The 12,124-nt window shown below is 44.1% G+C and overlaps 1 protein-coding gene across 1 annotated transcript; it reads right to left on the bottom strand.

The window, feature by feature from the left end:
• Window positions 1-2,798: 2,798 nt before the first annotated feature.
• LOC311367436 (arrestin domain-containing protein 3-like) lies at window positions 2,799-12,069 on the bottom strand. The gene is made up of 8 exons (XM_084486281.1): window positions 11,574-12,069; window positions 8,113-8,194; window positions 7,484-7,631; window positions 6,811-6,913; window positions 6,060-6,316; window positions 5,426-5,576; window positions 4,631-4,785; window positions 2,799-4,106 (listed from the first exon to the last, which is right to left on the bottom strand). Exons 1-8 carry the CDS (start codon window positions 11,851-11,853, stop codon window positions 4,026-4,028), a joined length of 1,257 nt encoding a protein of 418 aa, XP_084342407.1. The 5' UTR covers window positions 11,854-12,069; the 3' UTR covers window positions 2,799-4,025.
• Between the last annotated feature and the right edge of the window lie 55 nt (window positions 12,070-12,124).

Here is a 12,124-nt window from a genome sequence, read left to right as displayed (position 1 = left end):
GTTACACCCCTGCTTCCATTTATGAAGCATTTTGTAGAAGAAGCCCCAAATAGGCATGAGAGCAGATGGCACAAGCTAGCCAGCTACCGGCTAGCTGCTAACTAGCCACAAGTTAATAACTTTGTAATTTATGAAACATTATGGCTCAATAAATAAGGGCTATATGTAAAATACAAAAATAAATGACACAGTATGCCCACATTAAAAAGAGTATACGAGAATAGTTACATTTATTAAAATAATTCAATTGTTTTATTTTCAGCTAAGAATATGCTAGCAAAAACGGCCTTTATATTTTCGTCTTTCTCTGACCGAAACACAAATACATCAACCAAGTGATTCTGTTTCTAAACGTTTATTCCTGTGTTGAAAAGCAAGATGGGGCTACGAGGCAACCTTGGATATCAGGGCTAAAATAGACATAGTGCTAGGCTAAAGTTAGCTTCAACACAGCTTTGATGCAAAAATCCTGATTCAAAACCCCAAAAACGTTGCTCTACTAACCGTCAATATACGGCTATGGTTGTGAAGTGTCACTGGGTTCACAAGCACACACTCACTTCCAAGCATAAAACCTCTTCCTGTACAGAGAACAGCTGTGGTGGAAAACTGCTCACGTCCTTGACATCTGAAGGAATATCCTCCCAGAGAAAGAAGGAATCCTGCTGTTAAGCCTTCTATACTCTTTACTCGTGCATATTCAAATGGAGTACTTTGAAAATACACACAAGTAGTTATTCATGTTTGAGACCTCATATTTGTCTGTTGACACATTTCTCATAAACATGTGATAAGATAATATATACCGTTGTGGTGGTCCACGTGGTTACCCAACTTGTCAGCAGTATGGGACTGAGAAATGTGTTTATATGAAAAAAGCCTTTGAAATGGAGCAATAGTTAGTACTTGGCACTGTAAGATAAAAACAATTAAGTACCAAGTACAAACTTCCACTTCGAATTTAGTGTAGAGAAATTCTAAAGTAAAAGTAGGCCTACCCTAAAATTAAGATTAGGACCAATGAAAGAGCAGTAGTGTCAAATAAATAAATAAAAAATAACCAGAAGTAAGTAGGCTACAACATTTTCCTGGGAATGTGGCGGAACTAATGCAAGACTAAAAATATAAAATAAGTCATATCCTAATGAAGTAGCCTAGGCCTACAAAGGAAACCATTCGCCTCGGAGGGTAGCGGAGTGCAAAAGCGTAACCTCGCCTGCGAAGTAAAAGTTGACTCAAGTTCAGCACAGAGAGCGTCTGCTGCTCCACAAGTCTCCTTCAAAGTACCGAGTTCTAAAAGTACTCGAGCTCTTCCCACCCCACTTGACAAACAACTTCCATGTGCAGAAAGGGGAGGTACTGGCCAGTCAAGGACATGATGTTTTGGTACACACACCACGTGGTGGAGCGTCTGGTATCAGCCACAACACGCTGAAGCAGAGCACCACCAACGTGCCTCTCTCTCGCTCTCTCTCGCTCTCCGGGTTCAAGATGAGTAGCGCTGCATCTCCAATGCGTCTAGGGATGTGCCCTGTCATTATAACTTAAGCCCGCCCTTTCTGGGCGACCGATGCATAATGGTGTGTGTGTGTGTGGGGGAGAGAGAGAGAGAGAGAGAGAGAGAGAGAGAGAGAGAGAGAGAGAGAAAGAGAGAGAGAGAGAGAGAGAGAGATGGAATATAGATCGGTGCCAAATATTTGGCCTTTTTAGCATAGTAGTTTAACCTTCTTGGCTTACTGGGTTGCTGGCTTAGTTCACACCTCACTCAATTAAATAACGTCTTCAAAGTCAATATTATGACACATATTTAATATGTAAGAAACAAGCTGTTGCTATGACTATTTCAAAAGTTCCCAATGCATAACTTCTAGCCGTTGACAGGATGGACATGGGGTGGGTATTTATAATATTTGGGTTCAAGTCTTTTGAGATGAATTTGTGATGGGCCGGTCAGGGCCCTGAAATAGAACACCTTTGGTTATACATTTTTCATATTACTGTTGGGTATTTTTCATTTTGAGCATATTTTCAGATTTCAGTCTTTCTGATGTCTTTGTTGATGGGCTTGGTTGGCGGTTTGGTTGTGGTTGATACATAGATACACACCTTTACATACCTTTTCAAACCAGTTTGCCCAATTTGGTTGGATTTGCATGTCATATTTTGCAACCTGTTTTGTAATGGTCAGTTTTGTTAGGTCCCAGTGAGAAACACTATGTGTGTTTGGTGTGTGTGTGTGTGTGTGTGTGTGTGTGTGTGTGTGTGTGTGTGTGTGTGTGGTTTGAATTACAGTACAGTAATATTATTTCTCACCTTCAACCTTAAGACCACACAGGCCCTTCTGGAAGAGACACCCAGATCACATGATACGGGGAAAAATAAAACACGACTACAGTCAACAATGTTCTCCTCCTCCATTTTGAACGGGCACCCTACACAGCTTTCCTCAACATCAACTGAATAAAAAATCGGTTTCTTGTTATTCAGTAAGACAGAGGATGTGTGTGTGTGTGTGTGTGTGTGTGAGAAAGAAATAAAGTTATGACTGTAAAGTTATGACTATTGTAAACACAACATTCCTTTTTGTACTTCATGTTGACGATCTTAAGCTGTGAAACATATTGTTTTCAGGTCAGTAAGATACAACCATAAATAATATGAGCGCACAAGGAAGAAAGCGGTTGAAAAAACTTGCACTGAATTCCTTCAAGGGCCACCAAAGAGTCAACTATTATAACAAAAAAGTAGCTATTTGTTGGATATACAAAATCATAAGTAAGTCCAATGTTTCATAAAATAAACAATTTATTTAGTTAAAAAGTAGATCATGACAATATTCGGATAATAGCAACAATGTGTAATGCAAAAACAAAAAAATAAAATAAAATAAAAACAAATAAAATTGTATGAAAACTAGTGCAAAATCTTACAAATAAAAAAATATATTGCACTTTTTATATGTTTAAGTTAGGAGGAAGGAGTAAGGAAGTACTTTTCAAAAACATTCCCCATAAAGGTTTCTCTGTAAACATGAAATCTCAACTTTATGCTTTCTTTTTTGGGCAGGTAGCTTCATAAGTTGGTTTACGTTTTGTTATGCCAGTGGCTGTCATAGCAATGAACACATACCAAAACGTCTCTGAGAAAAATGTTATGAGTTGGTCATAGATGTACTTTCAGATATAAAACATGGGTCCGCATTTATGTCTACACACCTCTTAAACTGCTACAAACATACATTCATCACGGACACCCTCATACACGCACATAGACACACACACACACACACACACACACACATACACACATACACACACACACACACACACACACATTCTCACAATACACTCATGCCCTGGAAGTGTGTGTGTGGAGTTTGAGTTGAACGTAAGCACTTAAGGAACAAACATTGAGGAACATCTTCTATCAAAGTGAAGATATTCCTTCTTCCTTCTCTCCCCCTCTCATCACAGGAAGACCAATTGGACGTTAACAGTTGTGACAGATGGCCATTGTGGAAAATCTTAGCTTGAGCTAGTAGCTCCAAACCACAACAACACTTATGAACGCTGCAGTGGACAGAATGTAGCATAAAGGCCTGTGGTAACCCTGCGCTATACAAAAACACCCAATAGAAAAACGGTAAGAAAAGCGTGTGCAAAAACTCATTTTGAGGCTAGAAAAAACATTGTATCCTGTCCACTGTCACACCTGCTTCTTTGTTCATCCACTAGACGTATTCGCTTTTTAAAGATAGTAAAAAAAGACGATGGAGGAGGATAATTAGTAAGCCCCTTACAAAGCAGAGACTATAGCCAAGTCAAGCTTGGAGCAGCAATCCCCAGGCACCCAGACGTACTCAGATGGAGCGATGGGCGCTGTTTTTTTTCACGCTCTCTTTCGCTGCCATTTCTTGCGGTAGCTAAGTGTAAATGCTGCGGTTGCGTGTGGACAGAGATTCTGGACAGCGGCGATCCCAGTTGATGTTAGCCATCGATAAGACAGCGGGTTTGGGTTCATCCTCCTCAGCGAGATGGACAGCTGTCCCATCGGCCTGCGTCTTCAGCTCCTCTACAGCCCTCCACGGGGTCAGGGTAAGGGTCGACCTATCGGGGAGAGACACATACACACACACACACACACACACACACACACACACACCCAGCAGTTAGAATGATGTTTCCCAGACTTTTTTGTCTTCTGTAACCACCACAGCCCGTTCAGTATGGCTCTATTACCCCTTCATGCACACACCACACCAGAGGCATGTTTTCCTTTAAACTACTATTATGCTGTTATCACTCCCTACACATGCTTCACCCAGCTACAGCAGCCATTCAGTTCTTATAGCAAAATACAGAACATGGGCCTTGGCTGTACTTCGATGTTTGGTAACAACAATTACTCCTAATTCTTTTGTATATTTTTCCAAAAAGCAAAATCTACTCTCAAGGACACCCAAGGCCCCTGCTCACGCCCCCCCCCCCGCCCCCTGAGTCCCCCCCCCCCCCCCCCCCCCAGGTTTTCATATTTTTAGGTTAGCTGACACAACCACGCGAGGCATTACGCAAACACAACCCAAACCCGGTGGACAGACAGACATACAGCCATGCAACCGGACATGCGTTACCTCTGAGTAGAGTGGGGGGGGTAGGTATCTGAACTCGGTGATATACGCCTGCAGGGAACCCTCCGCTTCCTCCGGGGGTGGGGACCAATCAGAGCCCTGTAGGCAGTCCCGCCTGTGCTCCTCTGATACGGCCAGATCGCTGTAGTCTGGAGGGGCTGCCACGCACACACACACACACACACACACACACACACACACAAACACACACAATGTTCCATCAAATAAAGGGTCTCATTCAATGTAAATGAGGTAATCTGTGTGGTGTGTGTGTGTGTGTGTGTGTGTGTGTGTGTGTGTGTGTGTGTGTGAGTGAGTGTCAAGAGTATGTATATACAGCTGTTTGTGTGTATGTACTATGTATGTATGCATATACATGTGTGTGTGTGTGTTTGTCTGTGTGTGTGTGTGTGTGTGTGTATGTACATACAAGTATGCATATCTATCTATATGTGTATGTATCTATGTAAATATGTATACATATATACATATATGTATATATGTATCTATGTATCTAATGTATGTATATATGTGTAAATGTGTGTATGCATATACGTGTAAGTGTTTGTATCTATGTACGTATCTATGTTTCTATGTATCTGTGTATCGATGTATCGATGTATCGATGTATCTATGTATCTATGTTGCTATGTATCTGTGTATCTATGTATCGATGTATCTATGTATCTATGTTTCTATGTATCTGTGTATCGATGTATCGATGTATCTATGTATCTATGTTTCTATGGATCTATGTGTGAATGTGTGTCCCAGTTCTCTGTGTGGCCCAGTCCCTACCTTCGGGTCTCTCTTGGAGACTCCACCTCAGGTTGCTGGTTTGGCTGCTGATGCTGGAGGTTCTGCTGGAGCAGGCGTGAAGTGGGATCGTCCCAATCACCAACGGCAACGACAGGTTCAGGTTCAACCCCCCCGGGACATCCACATACACCTACAGGCAGCGGGAAACAAAGAGAACATGTTAATAAAATCAGGCATATCTGATGGCTGGGGATATAGGGTTACTCATTTAGCAGATGCTGACATACAAAGTGTCTTGCAGTCATTAATGTAGTAAGGGAGTAAGTAAGGGACATATTAAAATATGTCAACATACCTAAACTAGACAATAAGGAATGCATTTATTACTTTTTATTACTTGAGGGTGACTGCATTTCTTTGTCCTGGGACTACACAAATAAAGTTATCTTACTTTGGGGTGTGACTTTTTCAAAGGTTAAAACCAGTTGAGCAGCAACTATTCAAACAAGAACAACCTATCCTACTTTTGATTCTAGCAGTTGGTGCAAATATCGTTTATAACACCACCGATAATTACCCAATTACACGCAGGCATATAGAAAAAACTCCTCATCCTGGACATGACCCCAGACGACCCCATTAAGTGAACCTTTCCCACCGTGCCGGGACTTACCACCAGCGCGTACTCCACTCTGATGATGGGACAGTCGATGATGGAGGGAGACACGGGCGGGATCTTCAGTGACTTGCCCTCCCAGCTTTGGCTCTTGCCCTGGGGCAGGGGGTCTCCGCGCAGGTTGGACACCAGCTGCTGGATCTGCTTGCCCTTCCCCTTGGCGTAGAAGGTCTGGGTCTGGTAGAGGGCCGCCTTGGGCACGACCACGCGCGACGAGCAGTTCTCCACCTCGGCGAAGATCTGAATGGACTCGCCTTCGGGGAGGGAAGGGAGATCAGGGAGAGAGAGAGAGAGAGAGAGAGCGAGAGAGAGCGAGAGAGAGAGAGAGAGAGAGAGAGAGAGAGAGAGAGAGAGAGAGAGAGTGTTACACTTCTGTGTGGGATTGGGAGCGTTTTTGGCGAGGTTGTCTCCGATTCCAAACGCTGACAGCCAGCCAGTTGGTGGAGGGATCAGCGGTTGCGACCTGTGCTTGATGTGTATGACAGGAGAGTGTTTCCAGACATTTGACAGTGGTTTAGTTTTCTTGAAGATTTTTTTTTTTAAGGTTTTATCCTTTTTATTGTAGAGTAGGCAGGAAGGTATGGGAGAGAGAGGGGAAGACAAGCAGCATAGGACCACCAGCAGGAATGGAACCCCGGTCGCTGCGGTCAGGACTAGGCCTTTATGGTAAGCGCTCTACCTGGTGAACCACCGGGGCGCCGCGGTGGTTAAGCTTTAGGAAGGAGGTGGACGTGTGTTCGGTGGGTACCTGGTGTGTAGCCCTTCCGCTCTATCTTGGCACTGATGGAGATCGGACCGGAGGCGCAGAACCAGCAGCACAGGGTCTTCTCCTTGGTCCCGGCTTGAGGAGCCTGTTGAGGCCACAGTGCTGGTGTTCACGCAACCGCTTCACAACCACTATTTACATTTACATTTAGGGTTTTTTATCCAATGCGACTTATAATAAATACATTTGTCTGAAGAATAATATATCACTGTCATTACAGTAAGGATGTTCATAGAACCAAGTGCAAAGCACACTATCGCTAGGTTAACCCATTCCCCGTATACAACAAAGATAGCTAGGATAAGATGCTACACAACTAAGTACTATAACTAAGTCACTGAAGAGCAGGTAAGGGCATCAAACGAAAGAACCTTTTGGCTGGGACGCCATAGCCACTCAAAGACTATACTGGCAGGTTTTTTGCTTGTAACTTAACATATTTTATAACATATCCTTTGTAGTGCTTAATCTATACAGGACCAACAGGTCATACCACAATCAAAGGTATTTTGAGGTGTGTGTGTGTGTGTGTGTGTGTGTGTGCATGTGTGTGCGCATGTGTATGTGTGTGTGTGTGTGTGTGTGTGTGTGTGTGTGTGCGTGTGTGTGTGCGTGTGTGCGTGCGTGCGTGTGTGTGTTGGTGCGTCCCGCTCACCAGCAGCAGTGGCGTGTTGATGTCGATGTGTTCGAAGACGATGAACTCCTTCTTCACCTTTACAGGGAGCAGCCAGGGGCGCTGTAGCTCGGCCTTAACCCAGTACCGCACACTGCCGTGCTTCCCCTCAAAGGAGGTGGCCAGGGGCCTGTCAGGGCAGCAGGTGGACCCCAGGGTGGAGGTGGAGGTGGAGGTAGGTGGAGGACGTGGCGAAGGCGGAGGAGGAGGTACAGGATATAAATATCCACATCGTAATAATCCGTCACTTTATTGCACAGTTTGTCATTTCGCTGACAATTTAGTAAGTAGCTAACAGTGAGAGGCAAGTTATTAATGAGGTGAGACTTTCCTATTAGACCAACCCTTTTCATACCTTTACTTGTTTTGCCACTTCTGCTTTCTTTTTCGTGATTATGTGGGTTTATTTGTACGTTGACAACCAAGACTTGCAATCGCTGTGACCTAGTTTGACTGCACATCTGATAATGATGATAAAGTCTCTCTCTCTCTCTCTCTCTCTCTCCCTCCCTCCCTCTCTCTATGTGAGTGTGTGCAGGCTTGTTTGCGTGTGGGCGTTTAATCAGCCTTTTGTATTTGGTCTTGTCTTGTGTACGCCAACCTCTACTTACATCTGAGGCAGGTTCAAGCTGAAGGCAAATTCATGCACGCCCGTGCAGAGAACGGTGAATCCCTCATCCGGGCTCTCGTCATCTGAAAGACACGAGAAACAAGATTCCATGTGCACCGTACCAGACAGATGGTGCCAACACACTCCAGTCTAGACTAGACTCTGGGCTGTGGGGGGGGGGGGTTGGACTCTGGGACCTGAAGGACTGGCTCTGGTTATCTGCCTCGGCCTAGTTCATCACGTGTCAGAGATTCAAAAGAGGAATTCAGTTGGTTTGTAGGGATAGGGGAGGACGCGCAAATACAGCCGTTTCTGAACGTATCTACATAATGGTTGTGATTGTGGGAGGCATCTGGTTGAAGTACATGGTTTGGCTATGAACCATAGCCAAATCGTTCATAGTTTATGCTTAATAGTTTTTTGCCATTTTGTTGATTAAAATATGCAGTAACCTGGCAAAAGTGTCCTGTTGTAAGTTCAGTCAAAATAAATGTTTGCTTATAAAGCAATACAAAGTCAAAAAGAAAGAGTTAGGAATGTGTTCTATATAATATCCAGATAAATGGATGGACTAATCTAAGTCATCCACAGCCAGATTAGTAGCTTAATGTCTCACATAATAGTATCATCTGAATTTCATGATGATCACAAAACCTAACCAACCCTGTATTTCAAGATTATTTGGACCATTGATGTAACTGATTATTATGGGCGGGATCTGTCAACATTGCCTTCTGTGACAATCAACCGACACATTGTGTTGTGCCATGGTACTGATATTTTACTGACTGATAAGAGAGAGAGGAACAAGGGACTATTTCAGTGATTGTAACCAGTTGTTGCTAGTGACTTGAAGCTATTTAATGTTTCTGTTTGCCAAAGGGAGAATGTTTACAATATCACTTTTATTTTACCCACAAGATTTCTGTCGCCCCTAAAAAATATCCTCAATAACCCAAAACTACTGAGGTCAAGTACGATTTCTGGATTAAATTCAACCAACCCTCCATAGAAAACACATTAGGAATTCCAAGTGACACATTCTCAAATTTTTTTTTTTCATGATAAAAGACCCTTCTGGTTTCTAAGTGGGGATATGACCTAACCGTGTACAAGTTAAAACAATATTGCGTAAATCTCTTTGAGTCATGAAAACACACTCAGTGTGAGGAAGTTCCACAGTGTGAACTGTGGAATAAGACCCAGCCCTGCGATAGAGAAAGAACGTGGTGTTTCTTCACCGCATGCCAGACCGTGTCAAGCCACGCCAGCAGTATTTCGATCTGTATTATTCATTGTGTCGATGGCATGTTGCTTCTCTTGCTTCTTCGGTTCTACAATAGCTGTCATAAAGTGGCTATAAGAGTAGTGTCTGTGTGTGTGTGTGTGTGTGTGTGTGTGTGTGTGTGTGTGTGTGTGTGTGTTTGTGTGTGTGTGTGTGTGTGTGTGTGTGTGTGTGTGTGTGTGTGTGTGTGTGTGTGTGTGTGTGTGTGTGTGTGTGTGTGTGTGCGTGCGTATGTGCGTGTATGAGAGCGTGTGAGAGTGTGTGTGTGTCATTGACAACAGTAGAGAGAGCGAGAGAGAGAGAGAAGCAGGAGCAGACCGGTATGAACCAGACTAAGCAGCTTCCTTCAGCCGGATACTCAAACGCATGCATTACTACTTAGCCTCCTATTGGAGGAAATGAGAAATAAATTACTGCCAGGGCTGCCATTGGTCGAACCCATGCCTTGGGCCCGCCTTCTCATTTCTCTGAGCATGTGGACTATTGCATGGAAGGATGTGAAGAGAACATATATGTTTCATTCACAGCAAACCACAGGTAGGGAAAAAGACAGTAACAGACCAGGAAGTAAAGAATTAAAACAAAACAAAAGATATGGTACATCCAGGTTGGTTTTATTAAGGACTTTCAGCAGGTTACATGTTATTTCATACAGTGCAAGGATTGAAATAAACAGACAAATATAAACCAGGAGTGTTGAGTCTTGGATCCGGCGAATGGTATTTGATGATATAAACATAATTCAACTTCCACAACACCCCCCTCCCCCCCCCCCCCTCCTCCTCCAGCTTGCGATGTTTGACTTTTTTTCTTTCTTTTTTTTAATTTTTTTACTTTTTTCTGATATCCTATAAAAATCACTATCCTTTATCAAAAGCATTTCTCATGTATTCCACCAAGTCAGTGAAATGCAAAGAAATAACAAAATAAAGAGCAACATGATCGTCAGCTGCTTAGAGTAGACAATCATGACTTGTATTCTTCTTTGTTTGGTCTTGCCGGTTTGGCCAATTCATCGCGTGGAGCAATTATGAATCTATCAGTCTATTCATAAATGTATATTATTATTTTTATGCAATAGGGCAACACTTTATAGTGTATAAAGTAACTCCCCTTTTATGCAAGATGTATACAGCTGGTTGGAAAGCCCTCGTCCGAATCATAGTGCAATAGGATGCGAGTAAATGCAAATCCAGTGTAGCAGTATCAATGAATAATTGACAAACAACCCTTTTTCGTTCGCTTAGGGAGTGTGTGATGTCATTGCCCGGCAGCCTTCAGAGTATATATGGCCTTATCTGAGCACCGCTGGTGTCCCTGCCGTGCCCCCTCCACCCATACACACACACGCACACGCACGTCCACAGACTGCCGGTTTGTGAACAGGTTTGAACCGCTTCTAACAAAGGGAGTTGCCTGAGTAGCCTACATGTTGGTTTCCTCGACGGGCGAGCGAAAAAAAGATCCAATATATGCAAATATGATCGCCTGTCGTGTTCTGAGAGTGTTAACACTAGTGATCGGTGTCTGACTAAAGCAGCCAGATCTGTTGGGTTTGTTAACCGTTTTTGGGCGAGTCAATGTCAGGGTTTTCCCATCGCGGTTTGCGATACTTTTCTGGGTCGGCACTGATGGCCATGCCCATATAACTTATTTTAACTCGTGGACCAAATATATTTCCCTGACGACAGGCTATGCTTATGTGACTATGTTATAATGTGTTGTTTGTCGTATACAATGGGGGGGGGGGGGGGTATAAGATGTTTTGGAGGCATATCGTGTGAACACCTCTTCGACTTCCTCGAGTCGGTCCTACTCCTATCAGCTGTCGCATCAGCACCACAGCCAGGGACACGACGCGCACACACACTGCTGTGCGTAAACGGAGCTAATGATTAAACGCTTGATTTACAAGATGCTGAAATGCCCAACACAGTAAACACATGATAACCACACAGCACACTGTGGACGTGTCAGCGTCCACCGTGGACTACATTTCACGTTAAAAGACGTCTGCAACACACACACACACACACACACACACACACACACACACACACACACACACACACACACACACACACACACACACACTGCGACAGCTACAACTTGGGTCACTCGTCATTTTTTGTTGGTGGGAAGAATGAAAGGTGCATGGTTTGGTAAATGCCCCTTACCTCTCTCCTCGCCTATCAAGTTGTCGTAATGGTTTAAGTACTCCACTTCCTCAGTGTAATTTTGAGTGTAGGCCGTGTTGGCCCCAGTGTTCCGCGACTCTGTCCATCGCACCTTGGCTACTCCTCTGGCGTGGATGTTGAGGCTCCTGACGCGCACCTCCTCGGTGACCTCCACCACTACCCTCCCTGAGATCTGGTCTCCGCCAGAGAACACGGGCAGATTGTGCTCGTTCAGATTGTCAAAGTAAATCGCAAAGGCCTTCACCTTGCTCAGTACCATCGTGGCAAAAAGAGTGGTACAAGTATGGCCACACGACAACGACTCGAACGGCCAAGGCAGGAGACCGCTGGGTGTTCTTCACGGCCGGGCGCCAGACGCATGCACTTGCTTCCTTTTGACCAGCAAAAGGCTGGGTCAGAAGCCCAACGGCGGACGTCTCATCTAGGCTGGGTAGTGTCGCTCATGGTGTGTGAGAGAGATATCGTCTCGACTGCTTCTCACTGCTTGTGTGTTGGAGCGGTGCGGTGGAGGACGCTCTTCAATGAGTCCG

Source organism: Micromesistius poutassou, assembly GCF_964030765.1.
Source record: "Micromesistius poutassou genome assembly, chromosome: 22".
NCBI lineage: Eukaryota > Metazoa > Chordata > Actinopteri > Gadiformes > Gadidae > Micromesistius > Micromesistius poutassou.
The sequence above is the reverse complement of the archived record's forward strand: the minus strand, read 5'-3'. Positions and strand labels throughout refer to the sequence as shown.